This window comes from Sminthopsis crassicaudata, chromosome 1 (genome assembly GCF_048593235.1).
Source record: "Sminthopsis crassicaudata isolate SCR6 chromosome 1, ASM4859323v1, whole genome shotgun sequence".
In the NCBI taxonomy this organism is placed as follows: domain Eukaryota; kingdom Metazoa; phylum Chordata; class Mammalia; order Dasyuromorphia; family Dasyuridae; genus Sminthopsis; species Sminthopsis crassicaudata.
Genome location: NC_133617.1, coordinates 406,693,673 through 406,711,532, shown reverse-complemented (window position 1 = coordinate 406,711,532; position 17,860 = coordinate 406,693,673). Strand labels below are relative to the sequence as shown.

The window sequence follows — 17,860 nt, the reverse complement described above, 5'->3', positions numbered from 1 at the left end:
TTTTCTATCTTCAGGATTCTTATGTTACCCTAAATTGTTTTTCAGTAGAGACTCATTGGAGAAAATGGGAAAACTATGCCTGTTTAGAATCTTTATCTCTTGTCTTTTTTTTAAAAAATAGTTACTTATTTTTCCAAATACATGCAAACATAGTTTTCATCATTCACCTTTGCAAAATTCCAACTCACTCACTCTCTCTCACTCTGTCTCTGTCTGTCTCTGTCTCTCTCTTTCACTCTCTCTCTTTCTGTCTCTCTGTCTCTCTTTCTCTCCTTCTCCCTTCTCCAAGATAGCAAGCAATCTGATACAGGTTAAACATATGCAATTGTTCTAAACATATTCCCATATTCATTATGCTATACAAGAAAAAGTCATATCAAAAGGGGGGAAAACATGTGAAAGAAAAAAACAAGTAAACAACAAAAAGGTGAAAATACTATGCTTTGATCCACATTCAATCTCTACAGTTCTCTTTCTGGATGTGGATGGCACCTTCCATCACAAGTCTATTGGAATTGCCTTGAAACACCTCATTGTTAAAAAAGAACCAAGTCCATCACAAATGATCATCACATAATCTTTTTTTTTATTGTGTAGAATGTTCTCTCGATTCTGCTCATTTCACTTAGCATTAGTTCATATAAATAAGTCTGTGCTTTACTGAAATCAACCTGCTGATTACTTCTTATAGAACAATAATATTCCATTACATCCATGTACCATAACTTATTTAGCCATTCCCCAACTGCTAAGCATCCACTCGATTTCCAGTTTCTTGCCACTACAAAAAGGGCTGCAACAAACATTTTTGCATATGTGCATCCTTTTCCCTTTTTTAATGATCTCTTTCAGATCTACACTCAGTAGAGACACTGTTGGATCAAAGGGTATGCCACTTTGATAGCCTTTTGGATATAGTTTCAAATTGCTTTTCAGAATGGTTAGACTATTTTACAACTTCACCAACAATGCATTAGTGCCCCAGTTTTCCCACATCCCCTTCAACATTTAACATTATTTCAGGCTTCATTCTTCAAAAAAATCTAGTGAGGCTAGATTCAGGTGAAGTATATAAAGTCAAACTACAAACATACTTCCTGCTTCTTTACCTGTGTTTATAATGGTTTCTCTAGAATGATCTCTTTGTTATTGTTTACAGGTTTCTGATTGTCTTTATGTACAAATCTGTTTGTATGTAGGAACTTAGTGTTTTACTCTTTGGATTTCTTGATCTTCATTTTATCAAGAGCCATGACACCCCCACTCTCACCCTGATTTTTAAAATCTTTGTTGGAATGTATATAGAAAAGTTAGGTTCCTCTGTGATCTTTAATGTCACCATTTTTAACAGGAAGTTTGAAATGTGAGTTCATGAAGCACTCCTGAGCTCAAATTTCTTACAGTATTTCCTATGGCCCTACTCTTTGGACTTATTTAACTGACATTCTACATATATATATATATATGTGTGTGTGTGTGTGTGTGTGTGTGTGTGTGTATAATATATCTACATATATATAATATATATATAATATATATATTAATATATATGCTATATCCTCTATTAAATTATAAGATCTCTGAGAGCTGAAATTGTATCTATTTCATCTTTGCAGTTTTAGCACCTAATGCAGTATCCTGCACATGACAAAAAGTTTGATAAAGGAAAAAGAGTATTTGCCACAGATTGATTAAGTGTTAGTTCCCATGTACGAAAGCTTAATCTCACTTGAATAAGACCTGCTATCATTAAATAACTTATTATATCATACTAAATAACAACAAATCTGTAGAGATGATGGAAGAAAGTAGCAATGAGATCACAGGAAATCTGGAAGTATGGTTACTGGATATTCAACATAACAACAACCATAACTCATAAAGCACCTTAAAATTTGCAAAATGCTTTATGTTAATTATCTTATTTGAGTCTTATATTAGTCCCATAATATAGTTATTATAAGTATTTTGTCTTCATTTTAAAAGTGAAGAAATGGAGTCAATGAGGTTATTACTACTAGTAGTAATAAAAGCAAACATTTATATAGTGCCTTAAATTTGCAAAGTACTTCACATACATTTCAATTTATCCTCACAACAACCCCAGGAGGTAGAAGCCATGATAGAAGTGAAGAAATTGAGGTAGACAAAAGTTAAGTGAGTTGTCTAGGGTCACATAGGTAGTGTATAAGGTTGGATTTTAATTCAGATCTTCTTAACTCCAGATTTGGCACACTATCTATTGCACCTAGTAGTTATCTCTAAATAACTTGCCCACAGTCATACAACTAATAAATATTGCATCAGAATTTGAATGATCTTCCTCTTTTATTTATTCTATCTTTCCCATCATTGCCCAAGAGAGAACAATCATTGCTATTATTCCTTTAGATAGTTCTCTTTGTGAAGAATTAATCTGTATAAATTTATATCTGCTATTTACACATATTAGGTTTCATTGGGTAAACAGGGAAAATAATTGAGGGAAGGGAAAGAGGTATTAGCTGAGGGACAGATATCCATGTCATAAGCCGGAAGAGAGATAGTAAGTTATAGCAAAGCAAATCCAGATTTGAAAATCAGACTCAAGTTGGAGGAGAAATACAAATCAAGTTCTAGGTACCTGGAGATAATATCCTCTGTTAAGTCTCGACTTGACTTGTGATATGGAAGTGATGAAAACCTTGGGGTTTTCATCATGTCCCATTTGAATTTGTGATAGTCATGGAAGAGAACATGGAGAACACATGGTCAGCTATTGCTCCTAGATTTTAAGAGAATCAACTGAAAAGTGTTCATAAAACATTAACAATGATCTCATGATTTGTTGGCTACAAAGAAAGATGTCTCAAGATGGATTAGAGGCTCCAAAAAAGAAGGATTAAAGTCATCCCCAGTATTCTGCAAAAAGTGTTTTTTGATTAATATCCAAATTCAATGACTTTACCACTCTTGTTCTCTTTTCATCATTTGACATTGACTTCCCCTTTCTTCTTAATCCTTTCCAATTTTCTTGTCTTTTATTAAATGACATTTGTGATCTTGTGGTTCTCACTTCTGTCTGACCATTTCTATAGTTCTACTTCATCCTTTTGTTCACCTTCCAAATGTAGTCATTTATCTTCTGCTGTATTCTTTTTTTATATTCTTTTCCTTCTAATCTTATACCTTTACATAGCTTCACTCTCAAACAAGACATCAAAATCTAAATCTATGTGTCTCCATTTTTACTTCTCTTTTAAACTTTAGACTGTCCTGTCTCTTAGATATTTCCATCCAAATGATTTATCTATACTTCAAGCTCAATATTTCTTCCATAACTTCTTCCATACTTCCCACATTGTTCAAATACCAAATGTATACTTACCAAGAAAATTATTTTATGGAGAACTCACACAGGGCAAGTACTCACAAGGTCAGAAAAAGTGATATAAGGACATTCTCAAGGTCTCTCTTAAAAGAACTTTAGTATCGATTGTATGATATGAGAGACATGGGCACCTCAAGTGTTCATATGAACTATTTGTGGCAGACCTATGATAGAACATTCTGAACTCATATTAGTCTGATCACAGGGACAGGGTACAACTTGATTCTAATATAGTGATGTCACTTTGGTCATCTTCTAAAATGAAGGACAATTCCTATGCTCCCAATTTTACATTTCAAGTACAAGAGCTAGGTGCTATGCTCAATCTATTTTATGTCTATAATATTTCTTCTTTCCAACTGTCACTGGTTCCAGCACTTCACACAGTTCTTGACACATAGTAGACACTTAATATTTATTGACTGATTGATTATTACCATCCTTTATTAAATGTGTATTACCTCTTGCCTAGAGAATTGCAATAGTCCCTTAACTGGTTTCTTTGCTTCTAGCAATAAACTCTGCCTAATCCATTTTGCACACTCCTTTCAAATTAATGAACCTAATGTGCAGTTATGGTCACATCATTACCATACTCAAAAATTTACAATGGTTCCCCATTGTTTAGAGAATAAAATTCAAACTTCTTGAGTAATTGATTGGAGTAGGGAAAGATTGAGGCAAGGAATGTGGCCAAAAGTGCAAATGGCTTCTACTAGGGTGGTGGCAGTATTAAAAGAGAGAGGGGAGTTTATAAGAGATGTTATAAAGGTAGAAATTACAGGACTTGAACAGCTGATTGGATATAAGGAATCAGAGAGAGTGAGGAATCAATGATGAGACCTCTATCAAAGCCTGTGTGACTAGGAGAATGATGGTTCCCTCCATATAAATTAGAAGAAAGGGAAAGTTTAGAGAGAGGATTTTGGAAGATGAGTTTTGGAATATGGGCTTGAGATTTCTAAGGGATTTCCAGATTGAGAAGTCCTATAGATAATGGAGATTCAAGATAAAAGTCAAGAAAGAGATTGGGGATGGACAAATAGATCTGAGATTCATGAGAATATGTGATAATTCAATCCATAGGTTCTAATGAGATCACTAATTGAAACAATATAGAAGTAGAAAAATAGAGAGGGTAGGACAAAATCTAAGGGACCTCCACAGTTAGTGGGTAGGATATAGAAAAAGATCCACCAAGGAAAAAGTGATCAAATGGGTGAGAAAATCAGAAGAGAACCATGAAAGATACCATGAAAACATAGAAAGGAAAGGAGAGTATCAAGGTGAAGACAGTGATCAGTAATGTCAAAGGCCCTAGAGATCAAGAAGGATGATTCTTTTAGGAATCAAAATGTTCATCTATTACAAAGGGAATATTTTATGTATTTTTCCAGTTGCATCATTCTCTTTATACAAAACTGAAGACACCAAGCATTTATTATCACTAGGTGTTCTACACTGAGATACAAAGCAAGGCAAACAATCCTTTTCCTTAGGGAACTCACATTCTAATAACTATGTACATGTAAGATATATGTAAAAGAGATAAAAGGTAATCTGTTGAGGAGAGGGAAGACACTCATTATTGAGGGTCAGAGGGAATTGGGAAAGACTTTTTATTTTAAAAATTTATTTATTTAGGATTTTCCCAGTTACATTTAAAACATTTTTTTTTTTTTAACATTCGCTTTGAGTTCTAGGTTCTCTCCTTTATCTGCACTCCAATTAAGAAATCATATGTGAAGTTATGCAAAACATTTCAACAAAAGTCATGTTGTGAAAGAAAACATAGATCTATCAAAATGGGAAAAAACCCTCAAGAAAAATAAAGTTGAAAGAGTAAGAAAGAGAGAGAGAGAAAGTGAGAGAGAGAGGAAGAGACAGAAAGAGGCACACAAAGAGAGCCAGAAGGAGAGGAGGTAAAGAGAGAGAGACACACCCACACCCACACAGAAAGAGACATACAGAGAGCCAGAGAGAAAGGAGGTGGGGAGGGGGAGAGAGAGAGAGAGAGAGAGAGAGAGAGAGAGAGAGAGAGAGAGAGAGAGAGAGAGAGAGAGAGAGAGAGAGAGAGAGAGAGAGAGAGAGAAAGAGAGAGAGAGAGAAGTTGAGAGAGAGAGAGAGAAAGAGAGAGAGAGAGAGAGAGAGAGAGAGAGAGAGAGAGAGAGAGAGAGAGAGAGAGAGAGAGAAAGAGAGAGAGAGAGAGAGGAGGTAGAGATGGGGGGATAAAGAGGGGGGGAGAGAAGGAGGAGAGTGCCCTGTTTGGGCACCAAAATGTAATGTCTGGACTAGCTCTCTGGAGGATCTCTGGACCAGCCTTGGTCTCAGCAGAAAAATCACCATGAGAATAGTCAGAAATAAAGTCCAAAGTCTTTATTGTCCCCTTCACACTCTGTGTCATAGTCTGACCCTGTCTTGTCTGTCAGTCTCACTTCTGTCTGACTTCCTGTTTCCAGTTCTTATATACTCTATTACAATTACATCATTACAGCATACTGAATATGTGTGAACTAGAGAACTATTACATCACCATACTAAGTACTAAGTATATATGTGAACTAGAGAATCATCATCTCATGAATTCCGATGAGTTAACACCTTGTTTCAAGTATACTTGTTTTAAGTATACTTCTCCAAAGTTCTGCCCTCTACTCTCAGATATCTTAACATGTGGACTTAGATAACAGCTAATGCATGAACTTACTGACAATGATGTGGGGGGAAAATAATCGTGTTTTCATAAAACAAAAAATGGGGAATTGTTAAGGACCATGCCTAAGTGAAGGGGCAGGTCAATTCTCCTAAAGCCTTCAGTTGTGAATTATAAACTTGAAGGAGTTGCAAAGCAGCCTTTGAAGATGTTCCTTGTGGACTGGGAATGAAATAAATTGGAGACAAGAGGGAAGAGGAGTGAGGTCAAACAACACAACTGTCTCTCACTTGAGAGGTCAGAGAACTCAACTGCTTCTCAGCCTCCTTGTATCATCATCATCCTCTCACATGAAAAGATCAATTCTACAAGTCTGAATTAGACCTCCAGCAGGCCCTGGCAGGTGGTTCCCATATCACAACCACAGAGTTTATTAAACAGTAATTTAAAAAAAATTATTAAGTGCTTTGCCTCCGATTATCTCCTGAAATAATTTCAAGTGCTGCAGAGGATATATTTGGGATTCCAATCCTAGGTCTCTAGTCACATCAAATTTAAAACTGGGGAAGTGTCTGTGAAGAGAGCTTTCTTCTCCATATCACAAAGCAATGGGATTTTGAATCACTGTTTTAGTGCTTACTGCTTCAAATATACTTCCATTGCTTAGGTTTCCATCTGTTGTACATTTGGGGAGTTTTGGGCTATAGAATGCTCATCTTATCCTCTAATGGAAGACAGAATGTTGCGCTGCCCTAGCTTATGTGGACACTTGGAAGTTATTACTTAGACCAACAGCTCTTTGCTTATGTGTTAAAAAGGGCCAATCTAACACTCTCCCAAAGGGACAGAAGAAGAAAATGAAAATGCTTATTTTTTTATTCATTTTCTTGATAACTGCCAACTTGTTCAAAAGGAAATGAAAATGGAAATCATCAAAAGTTGGACTCCCAATGGGGATTTGTGGGTGACAGAATATTCTATAACTTGTTTTATTTAAATCATTATCCCAAATCCAGGGGAAAAATCAATTGGACATAAAGACATGGAATGGGCACAGATCAGGAGAGTGAGAATAAGTTATATCCTTTATTCAGTTTCATTACAAATATATTCAATATCTTCTGCCTCAGTTGATTCTCCCACTCCTCTATTCCCTTCCCACACTTTTTCCTTGCTTCGTGAATTGGTACTGCTCATAAAATGTCATCCTCTATCTAAATATTTAGCAAATTGAACCATTTTTCTAATGAAGTCAATTGAGTTTTCAATTCTAGCAGCTTCTAGGCTTCTCCCTCATAATCTCTCTTGACTATAGTCACATTCATGCCAAAAAAAGTGTTTTAGCTTCTTGAGTCTTAGCCTTCATTGTGATGTCTCCTTTGCATTAGTTAAATTTTTCCTGGAAAAGCAACTGGTGGAGTAGAAAAAAAATTACTTTTGGAGTCAGAGGAGAAAGGCCAAATCTAAGATCAATTAGGACATCAAATATGGCAATCAGGAGATCATTGGTAGAAACCTAGGAACATCTGTATGAACTGATGCAGAACAAAGTGAGCATAACCAGAGAATAGCTTATATAGTAACAGTATTGTTAAGATGATTTTGAAAGTTGTTTGATTAATGAAATGACCAATTGTGATTCAATGATTAAACATGTTACCCACTTTCTTACAGAGAGGGGATGGACACAGAGTATAAAACAATTTTGTCAATTGATAAAACTATTTTTTAAAAAGAGTTTCTTGATAACTTTGGAGAAAGAAATTTCAACTGAATGATTAGGCCAGAAACCAAGAAATGGAGCAAGTCAGAGAAGAGGGGAAAATGAAAAGAAAAATTATTGTTTATTTGGCTAAGAAATGGAGGAGAGATATAAGATGGTAGTTTGAGAGCATTTAGGGATGCAGTAAAAGACTTTAGTTTACTTGTATTTTAATAGGGAAGATGAGCATGTTTGAAGGCAGCAGGAAAGGAATCAGTATAAAGGAAGAGGATAAAGATTTATAGATATGGAAAGAGTTATTGATTGAGGTTTCAGTCTGGAGAAAAACAGGAGGGAATGGAATCAAGGGCATCTATCTGGTTATCTTTGGCAAGGGTCTCATTGACATACTCAGATAATTATGAAATGTCTATGTGAGTAACCAGCCATTTCTTGCAGGAAAAAAAGATCAATTTCATTTTTTGAGGGATGTGTGGTGTTTCCAACTCTTTTCAATTTTATTTTTTCATTTACATATCTTTCCTTTCCTTTTCATCTCTCCTTCCTTAAAACAAAATAAAACAAAACCTTAATAAAAAAAAAAAACAAACATGTAAGGTTACGTAAAATGAATTCCTGCTTTGACCATATCTTTAAAAAATTATGTCTCTTTTTGTACTTTGAGTTTATCACTTTTCTTTTCAGAATGGGGGAAGTAAAAATCATAATTGGTCTTCTGGAATTGAGATTGATCAGATGTGATCCAAATGCTTCAGTATTTAAAGTTGTATTTGACTTTCTTCTAGAAATAATATTCACAACACTGGTATAAGGCCTTGTAGAAGAGTCCAAAAGTATTTGATCTCTTATTTTTTAAATTCCCAAACCAAACTATGTTTCCAACATATATTTCCCCCTCAATTTTCTCCTTTGTTCATCTTTGCATTGAAGTCACCAAATACCAATGCAGGGCATTTATAAAGAAATGTGAATAGGAACTCCATAGAGGAAAATCTGCAGAGAAATTAGAAGTACATTGGGTGTGGAAGAGAATACACACATAAGCACATATCTGATAAAACTGCACCAACAGGCTAGAGAAAGTAGAGATTCTGAGGCATCCATTAACCTCAAGAGTAATCTTTGTATCCAGAAAGAAAGATAAAAAAGATGCAGCCCAGAGGCCTGGGCTGAAGAACATCACATTCATGCTGAAAGGGTGACAACAGGTGGAATTCTGAAATGATAGCTAAACAATGAAGCAATATTAAATATTTGCAAGTCATATCTGGGTCTTTGTGTCAGAAGTCTTACTTAGACATCAGCATTATATCCCAAATGGCATCTCCTGCAATGAGGAGCCAGTTATAACTTTGAGGTTATCTCTCACAAAAATTTTTATCTTATTTAGACTCCCACCCAAGGAAACCCTTGAAACTTCAGAACTGGCTCATTTTGTTCCTCAAACCAATTTTTGGTTCCCTTGTATAAGCATTCAGCCTAACAAATTATTAAATAGAAGAGGTTTATTTACACAGGAAGTTGAAAAATTCATATTCATAAGAAAGGAAGAATGACACTGGGGGCTCAATGGTTTCATATAGAGCCAGTTGCTTTTTTTTTTCCTAAGGACCTTAGAAACAATGGCTTCAAAGAGACATAATACCCTTTCTAGATCTGTGTGACTCTGTTTTTCTGGGACTTGGTTCATGGCAGTTCCTTCTTTTCAGGACAAATGGTCATGAAGTTCCTTTCATATAGGCTACTCTCCCTGACCACATGTACCTTGACCTCTCTGTCCTCCAGTTCTACATGATGAACTTGCTTTCTTCTTTGATCCCATCATGCTTGAGTGTCTCCTTTGAGAAAGAAGCAGCTCCCCTTTTGTGCATGTACTCCAAAATCTTTCTACATAAGAGTGAGGAAGGACTTGCCAGACTCTTTATAATATATAACTTTTATATTCACAACTTTTGTTGATTGTTTTGAAGAATCTTGTTGAGTTGATCATAGAATTTTTTGCAGCTGATATTTATATATAATCTACAATTATCTTCTTGGTGGTCATTTAGCTTTTATCATGTATGAATAATGCAAGCTGAGATGAGCAAGTGTTTCATGAAATGATGTTTTTTGATGCTTTTGTATTGTGATGGAACCAACTCTGCCATTATCTTTATTTGCTTCTCTAAAGAGGTATACACTTCCATTTAGTTTCCACTTTATTTATGGAAAAGAGACTTGATTTTGGATTTAGAAGAACTTAGTCCAAATTTTTCCTTTGATGCTTTCCACCTTTATGACAGTCACTCAATATTCTTGGGCCACAGTCAAAAACAAAAAGGACTTGAAGATATCTAGGAAGAGTAGAAACTGTCCATCGGTGGCCAGTCCACCCAAAAGAGTTGCCCTCTATTCCATTCAAAGGGGAAACACTGACTTCTCTTATACAAAAGAGATCTTTGATACTTATCATAGGGAAGTTCATTTGTCGGCAAATCTGACCACAAACCCTGGGTGTGTACTTCAGTGCTTCCACCCCTTTCGAAGTTAATTAGTGGGACTCCATTTCCAGTAGAAAAGGCCGGCCTGGAATTGTGCACATTGTTATAATTCAAAATAAAGACAACTTTTTGCAAACAAAACAGAACAAGAAAGTTTATCTTCATCTTAACAACAAAGAAAAGAAAGTCGCTGAAATTTTAAAAAAAGGTACATTGGAAAACTCTGAAAGTAACACTTTGCCTTTATTTTCTATTTAAAGGAAGTTGTATGTAATGACGATCCCTAGTTCCATTGGTATTTTTTATCTGCTCTACTTTGTGTAAATTACTTTATACAAAAAAGAAAAAAAAAAACAACTTTTCTTTAAAAAGAAAAGTTAAGTTCCGAATAAAAAAAAAAGAAAAAAAAAAGATGAAGTAGACTCCAGTTTCGATCAACAAGTTAGCCTCGATCGGAGTTGCTTCGTAACAACCTGAATGCGCTCGCCCCCGCCCCCGCCCCTGCCTCATCCTTCCCTTCTTCCCCGGCTTCTGCTTGTCCAGGGGGAGGACCTCTCCTATCAAGCAGAATCAGCCAGGGGCTGCATTTCTAAGTTTTGCGAGAACTTCTCTGTTTTCGTCACCGTCTGCGGGACTGATCGGTCCACCAGGGGCAGGCCCCGGGAAAGGGCTGGGCCCAGGGAGAGGAAGCTGGGCAGGAGTTCGAGTGAGCGTGGGCACGAAGGCGGGGAGGGCAAGCGCGGGACTCCTGCGGGAGCGCCGATGGGCGAGACCGGAGGAGGGCAGGTGGGGCGGGGTGCCTTAGGCTAGGTGGGGGAGGGGAGCCTCGGGAGCCCGCGCCCGAGCGGGGTTCCGGGATCCGGATAGTATCCTCCTCCCTCTCCTCTTCCTTCTCCTCCTTCACTGCTGCGGCTGCCGCCGGGGGCAGGGGCTAAGACCGCTGCCCGGAGCCATGTGGTGGAAGCCGTGGCGGCGCTGCTGGCGGGGCCCCCGGCGCGGCCCGGGCTCTCTGGCGCTGCTGGTGCTGCTGACCGCGGCTGCCGCCACCTTGGCCTTGGCCTTGGTGCTCCGAAGGAGCTCCGCCCCGGGTCGGGAGGCGCGCGCGCCCCAGCTTCCCGGTCTGCAGCCCGAGCCCGCCGGGGCTGATGCCCTGCAGCCGGGAGAGAGCGCGGAGGAGAGGCTGCAACGGCTGAGCCGCCCCGTCTACCCGCGGCCGCCGCCCGAGCCCGGAGCGCTGGGATACTTGGGCCGCGCAGTGAGCTTGCAGCTGGACGAAGCCGGCAAGAAACGGCAGGAGGAGAGCATCCAGCGGCACCAGATCAACATCTACCTCAGCGACCTCATCTCGCTGCACCGGCGCCTGCCCGAGCGATGGCACCCGCTGTGAGTGACGCGCCCCGGGCGCAGGGGCTCCCTCTGCCCAGGGTCCTGGTACCCGCTCTGGCCCGGCCACCGAGGCGCATACGGTGCGACCGTGGCGAAAGAGCCACGTCTCTTGGCTGGATCTATATCCTTTGCAAAAAAGTTTTGTGGTGAGGGGGTGGCAGCACCCCAGGTGCGCTGGAGAGAAGGCTGGCTTGGAAGTCAGTCCTGTTCCGCTGCTTACTTTGTTCTGGCTGTGACTTTTGATCAAGACACTTCGGCTTCCTCAGTCTCTTGCTTCTTCAGTCTCTTGCTTCTTCACCGAGAACCTCTAATCTTAGCTTGCTCTTTTCCCTAAAAACAGGAACTGAATTGAGCTGTTCTCTCCCTGTCTCTGTCTGCCTGTCTGTCTGTGGTCAGTCAATAAGTCGATATATTAGTAGAAGAAATGACATTCTCATAATGAATGATACTAAGAGAAGGGAGGATCCCGCCTTTTCAACATTTTTGTCATTTTGTAAATACCTTTGACTTTTCACTACTAGATACACACAGCCCAAGCACCCTGTGACATTTAAATCATGAGTTAGGCCCATATCTAGGGTTTTTCTAAAGAAGGCAATAAAAGGTATTTATTGTATAATATAAATCTGGTATAGGAGTGATGTTTTGCTTTAATACACAAAAGGAATTCTAAACACTGAAATGTGCCCTTCCAAGGGAATATGTGAACAAAAACAAACTTAAAACAGGATTCAATAACTTATAATCATTGCTAACAATCTTCTCGCTTTCTTCTAACAATCTTTTGCAAAATTGCCCCCTCATATATTTGAAGATAACTTATTAGGACTTTTCAAAGTTTTATTTTCCCTTTTCCAGAGCAACTATCCCCATTTCCTAGACTTTTCTGCATCAGGCCACCCTCTGTTTATTATTTCAATTTAGTTTCTATCCCTAAAACATTTATATTTCAGATTGATCTGGTCAGAGCAGAATATAGTTGAACCATTACTTCTCTCCCTGTGATTACTGTCTCTTTTGCCTACGCTTTTTTGGCTATACTCTTGACACCCTTGATCTCTTTTGAACCTTACTCTGTCAAAGCAGTTAGATGAAGAACAACTCTGGACTTGGAGTCAAGAGGATCTGAGTTCGAATCTAGGGTTAGACACATACTATTTGGGCAAGTTACTTAGTTTCCTCATGCATAAAACAAGCTGGAAAAGGAAATGGCAAGCCACTTTACTATCTTTGACAAGAATACCTCAGAGAGATCATGAAAAGTCAGACGACAACAACAGTTATGAAAGCCACTAGATCCTAGATTTCATGAACAGTCCCAGCCACTTCTCCCTTATCCTGCACTTGTGGAATTGATTTTATGAACTCAGTTGTAGGACTTAGTATTTAATGCTATAGGATTTCATCTTATTAGGATCAGCCAATCATTCTAATATATAAAAATCTTTTTGCATTCTGACTTTGATCTTAAATAAATATTAATTTTCTCTCTTTTTAAAAGCTTGTCATTTGCAAACTTGAATGTTATCTGCATGTGCCTCCAACTTATTGATAAAAATATGAAACACTATAGGGTAAAGGATAGGTTCTTAAGTTCACACATTCCCCCTTCCTCAAAGTTGACATTGATTCATCAGTGATTAATGGCTTATATTCAGGTCTGGTAATTCAATCAGTTGTGAAGCCAGTGCACGAGTTTAGCTCATAACTTGACATCTTTGTACACAAGAATAGCTTGAAGGACTTTACCAAATTCTTCATTGAAATTGCATTATATTCTTATTATAGCATTTCCCTGATCTAATAAACCTGTCAAAAGAGGAAATGAAGTTAGTCTGGAATGGCCTGTTCTTAATGAAGTCATACTAACTCTTAATAGTCAATGCTTCCCTTTCTAAATGCTCACAAATTATCCCTCAAATGATATGTTTAGAATTTTGCTAGAATTGAAGTCAAGCTCAACAGTCATAGTTTGAGAAGTGATCCGGACGAAGTTTGCCTTTCAATACTGCAACATAACATAAACTTCTCCTGTTTTCCATTATTTTTCAACAATCACTGACCACTAACTAGTAATATCTATTAATTCTTTTATTATCATGGAAAGTAGCTTGCCTGAATCTAGTGATTTTAATTCCTGGATGTGGTAGCTTTTATAAACTTTCAGCACTAAGAGACAACTTTACCGAGTGGATAGCAAGCTATATGCTTTGGGTAAGAAGGGGTTGGATTCAGAGGACCTAAGTGCAAACTTATTGAGAAATCAGGGAGATCACTAGTTGTTGAAGAGGAGGGAGAGATTTCCAGACTAGAGAAAATGCTCATAGCAGAGAGATAGAGTGTCTTGTTAATAGAAAAGCCAGGAGGACAATATCACTGGATTGAAGAGTATGTGGAAGAGTAAACTTGTGAGTCACTGGTTTCTTATTCCTGAACGCTAGGGTCTCCTGGGACCGGGGTGCTTAAAACCTGTGTCAGAACTCTTCACTACCCACTTTCTGCTCTATTGGGTTTCTGGAAATAACCTGATGGATGGACTATTCTGATTGAATTCCCAACTAGTCATCCTTTCATTCCCTGCCTCCCATTCTTCTACTTAAATAGTCATCCTAAGTCCTGGACTCTCTGTAGGTTTTGGATCATGGTTTTATGTCCCTTTGTCTAATTCTCCTTTGGTCTAATCTACTGATTTTGCTTCTGCTTTCTGTACTCATGCCCTAAAATAAAAAGCCCTCAGCTTTGCTCTCATGTTTTGAATATAGGACTTAACTAAGCCCTTTAATTGGGTATAGATTCTTACTTTTAGAATTCTCAGGCCTGGCCCATCCTAGTTCATCCCAAGCTGCCTGAGCCCTGTGTATGACATATATCTTCAGACCTTGTTCTCTGAGAAGTGTAATTGCTAAGCTCAGATGATATATTGAGTGATAAACAGGATAGATAAGCTATTCTCAAACACAAAATGATAGACACTGGCTTTTTTGTCTCACTGAAGTGAAGGTTCACCTAAATTAATTAAAAAGCTTCTTAATAAAGTTTCATTAGAGATTTCCAGAACTCCTGACTCAATCCTATGATCCCATTATTGTCATAATACATTTTGAAAAGACTAATTTAGCTCAATTTTCTAACTTAGGTCAGTTCTGACCCTTGTTCAATTGCCTTGGATATACCTAGTATCCATTTATTCTCCTTGAAAGCTAACTGTGTCAGATGTTAGGAATAAGAATGGGATAGCCGATTTAATTCTGTCATTTTAGAGAATAGTTGACCCAATGAAACCACTTCCAATCCTTTGCTAGCCAGCTTTCTCTATCTCTAATAATCAGGGAGTCATTCTGTAGAGAGGGAAAGTCATCTTTGCTAGCCCTTTGCTAGGCAGCCCCTGAACACTTGCCACATCTGTGACCACAGATAGGTCAATTAATGTCACTGGACTTGGTTTCCTCATCTGTAAAATGAAGGGGTTGGATTATATGAAGACTCTTCTAATTAGATATATGAATCTATGATTTCTGTGTGGCCAGAGAAAGTCACAAAAATCTGATAACATGTTTTATTTGCCCTATTTTGTAAAGCACTAAGATTTTAAATATTTGCGGCTATAGTTTTACAGGAGGTTTTTTTTTTTTATACACACACATATGATAGTGTGATTTTACTTTGGCAAATTGAGTAATGTATACATACAACATTATTTGTATAATGAATGTATGTAGATATATCTGAGTATTAACACACATATCCCAATACATACACAGATTGTTCTGCTAACCATCTTTATGTATATACATATATAAAGAATATATATGTATATATGCATGTGTGTGTATATGTGGCTGGCAGAATAGTCTTAATTTACCTTTTGATGTAATCTTCTATCTGAGATGATTAACATCTATATGGTTCTTAGACATTTAATTCCTAAGTCCTCAAGCCTTAATCACTGGCATCTATCTAGACTTAAAAAAAAACTTTTATGTCAATTCTATCAGGCCAATTTGAATTTCTGAGATGTGCCTGACATCACAGAATATGTTTAAAGCCATGTCATTTTGTTACCTTCAGATATATAATGTAACCTGGGGAACAGTGTTGTCAAATACAGGCATACCTCAGAGGTATTGTGAGTTTGGTCCAGATTAGCACTTTAAAATGATTATCACAACATAAAAAGTCATGAATTTTTTGGTTTCCCAGTGAATATAAAAGTTATGTTTATAGTATATTGTAGTTTATTAACTGATTCCTTGTAACCTCATTTGACTTCATTTGAATTTTTCTAGTCATAAATACTGGAGTGATTTGCCATTTCCTTTTTCAACTTATTTTACGGGTGAGAAACTAAGGTAAAAGTGTCACATAGCTAGCAAGTGTCTGAAGCTAGATTTGAACTCAGGAACATGAGTATTCCTGATTCCATGCCTGGCACTATTCATTATACCATCTAACTGCCCATAGTATTATGTCTAAAAATGTACATATGTTAATTTAAAATACTTTATTTCTAATAAATGCTAACCATTGTCTGAATTTTCAGCAAGTCATAATCTTTTTTGTTGGTGAATGGTCTTAACTCAGTGTTGATGGCTGCTGACTGAACAGGGTGTCGGTTGCTAAAGGGTGTTGGGTGGCTATGGCAGTTTCTTAAAATAAGAAAACAATGAAGTTTGCCTCATAGATTTTCTCTTCCTTTAACACTTAGAGGACATTGTAGGGTTACTAATCAACCTGGTTTCAATATTGTTGTGTCTCAGGGAAAAGTGAGATCCAAGGAAAGGAAGAGAGATAAGAAATAGCCAATTGGTGGAGCAGTCAGAACACACAATATTTATCAATTAATTTTGCCATCTTATGTGGGTATAATTCATGTTACCCCAAAACAATTACCATAGTAACATCAAAAATCACTAATCATAGATCACCATAACAGATAAAATAATAATGAAAAAGTTTGAAATATCATGAGAATTACCAAAATGTAATAGAGACATAATGTAAGTACATACCATTGGGAAAATGGCACCAATATACTTACTAGATGCAAGATTGCCACAAAACTTGAATTAGTTTAAAAAAAAAGCAATATGCAAAGCATAATTAATCAAAATACAATAAAATGAGGTATGTCTGTGTTCTCTAAGTACCTATACTCCAAATACTAAGGTTTTCTAATCTGTTAAGTGGAGATAATAAAAATTTTGCTATTTGTCTCTGACCAGAGTTATTTTGAGGAAAACATTCATAAACCATCATGCTCTATAATGTGAACTATTACCATTTATAAATTACCTTCAGTCCAGCTTCATTTCTAACTTACAAATTAGTGGAGTCTGAATTAATGAGTTTTTTTTTTGGTTAATTTGCAGGTGCAGAGAGAAGAAATATGATTATGAAAATTTACCAAAAACATCTGTTGTAATAGCTTTTTATAATGAAGCATGGTCAACTCTTCTACGAACAGTATATAGTGTTCTTGAGACATCTCCAGATATTTTGCTTAAGGAAATCATCCTGGTGGATGATTACAGTGACAGAGGTGAGCAACTTTTTAGAATGAACTTTGTTTAAAGATGGAGTGTTTTTTTGTTACAGAAATGACAAAAAAAGTTGTAAAAGATAAATAAAGGGATAATGTGTGTGTGTTGCATAGAATATATGGTCTGACTTTTGTCATCATTTAAAACAGAAAGGAATTTTATGTCACTTTGGCCCAAGATTGTTTGTCAGTCTAAAGGACTAAAACCTAAAAGTTGGAAGTCGTAAATCTCTGGATTGGAACCATTGATTAAAAAATAAAAAGACAATGGGGAAGCCATTTTCTGCTTTATCAAATGAACAGAGTATGCACTTGAAGTGACTGACAACTTTTCTCAAAAGTTATGTAGAAATTTCATTGTAATGATATCTAAAAATTTCTGTCAAATTAAAATTGTTTACAAATATGCAGAGATAACTTTTGAATATTGGCCTTTGATTTGGGGTAGAAGTTGTAAAGCTTTTTGAGGCTTTTTGTTTTAGTAAACATGTTCAACTAAATGATCAATTCATTGTAAAGGAGGTATTGGAAAGAGAAATGAACATTATAAAGAGGAGTGAGTCAGGATTTCTATGCTCAAGTAAATTATAATTTTCTCAAAGGCACATACTACCATAACATATTTATCTTAATGATTATCTTTTTATTGGAAGAAAGGAAGCCAGGGTAGTATAATGGATAGGATGTTAGACCTAAAGTCAGTAAG

The 17,860-nt window shown here is 37.1% G+C and overlaps 1 protein-coding gene across 1 annotated transcript in view; it reads left to right on the top strand.

Annotated features, from left to right (window-relative positions):
• The first annotated feature begins 10,908 nt into the window (after positions 1-10,908).
• Positions 10,909-17,860, top strand: part of GALNT12 (polypeptide N-acetylgalactosaminyltransferase 12) — a 44,945-nt gene continuing 37,993 nt past the window's right edge. Inside the window, exons 1-2 of the mRNA XM_074280094.1 lie at positions 10,909-11,612; positions 16,985-17,154. Of these exons, the coding sequence (XP_074136195.1) occupies positions 11,182-11,612; positions 16,985-17,154 (601 nt within the window). The 5' untranslated portion in view covers positions 10,909-11,181. The remainder of the gene's footprint in view (positions 11,613-16,984; positions 17,155-17,860) is intronic.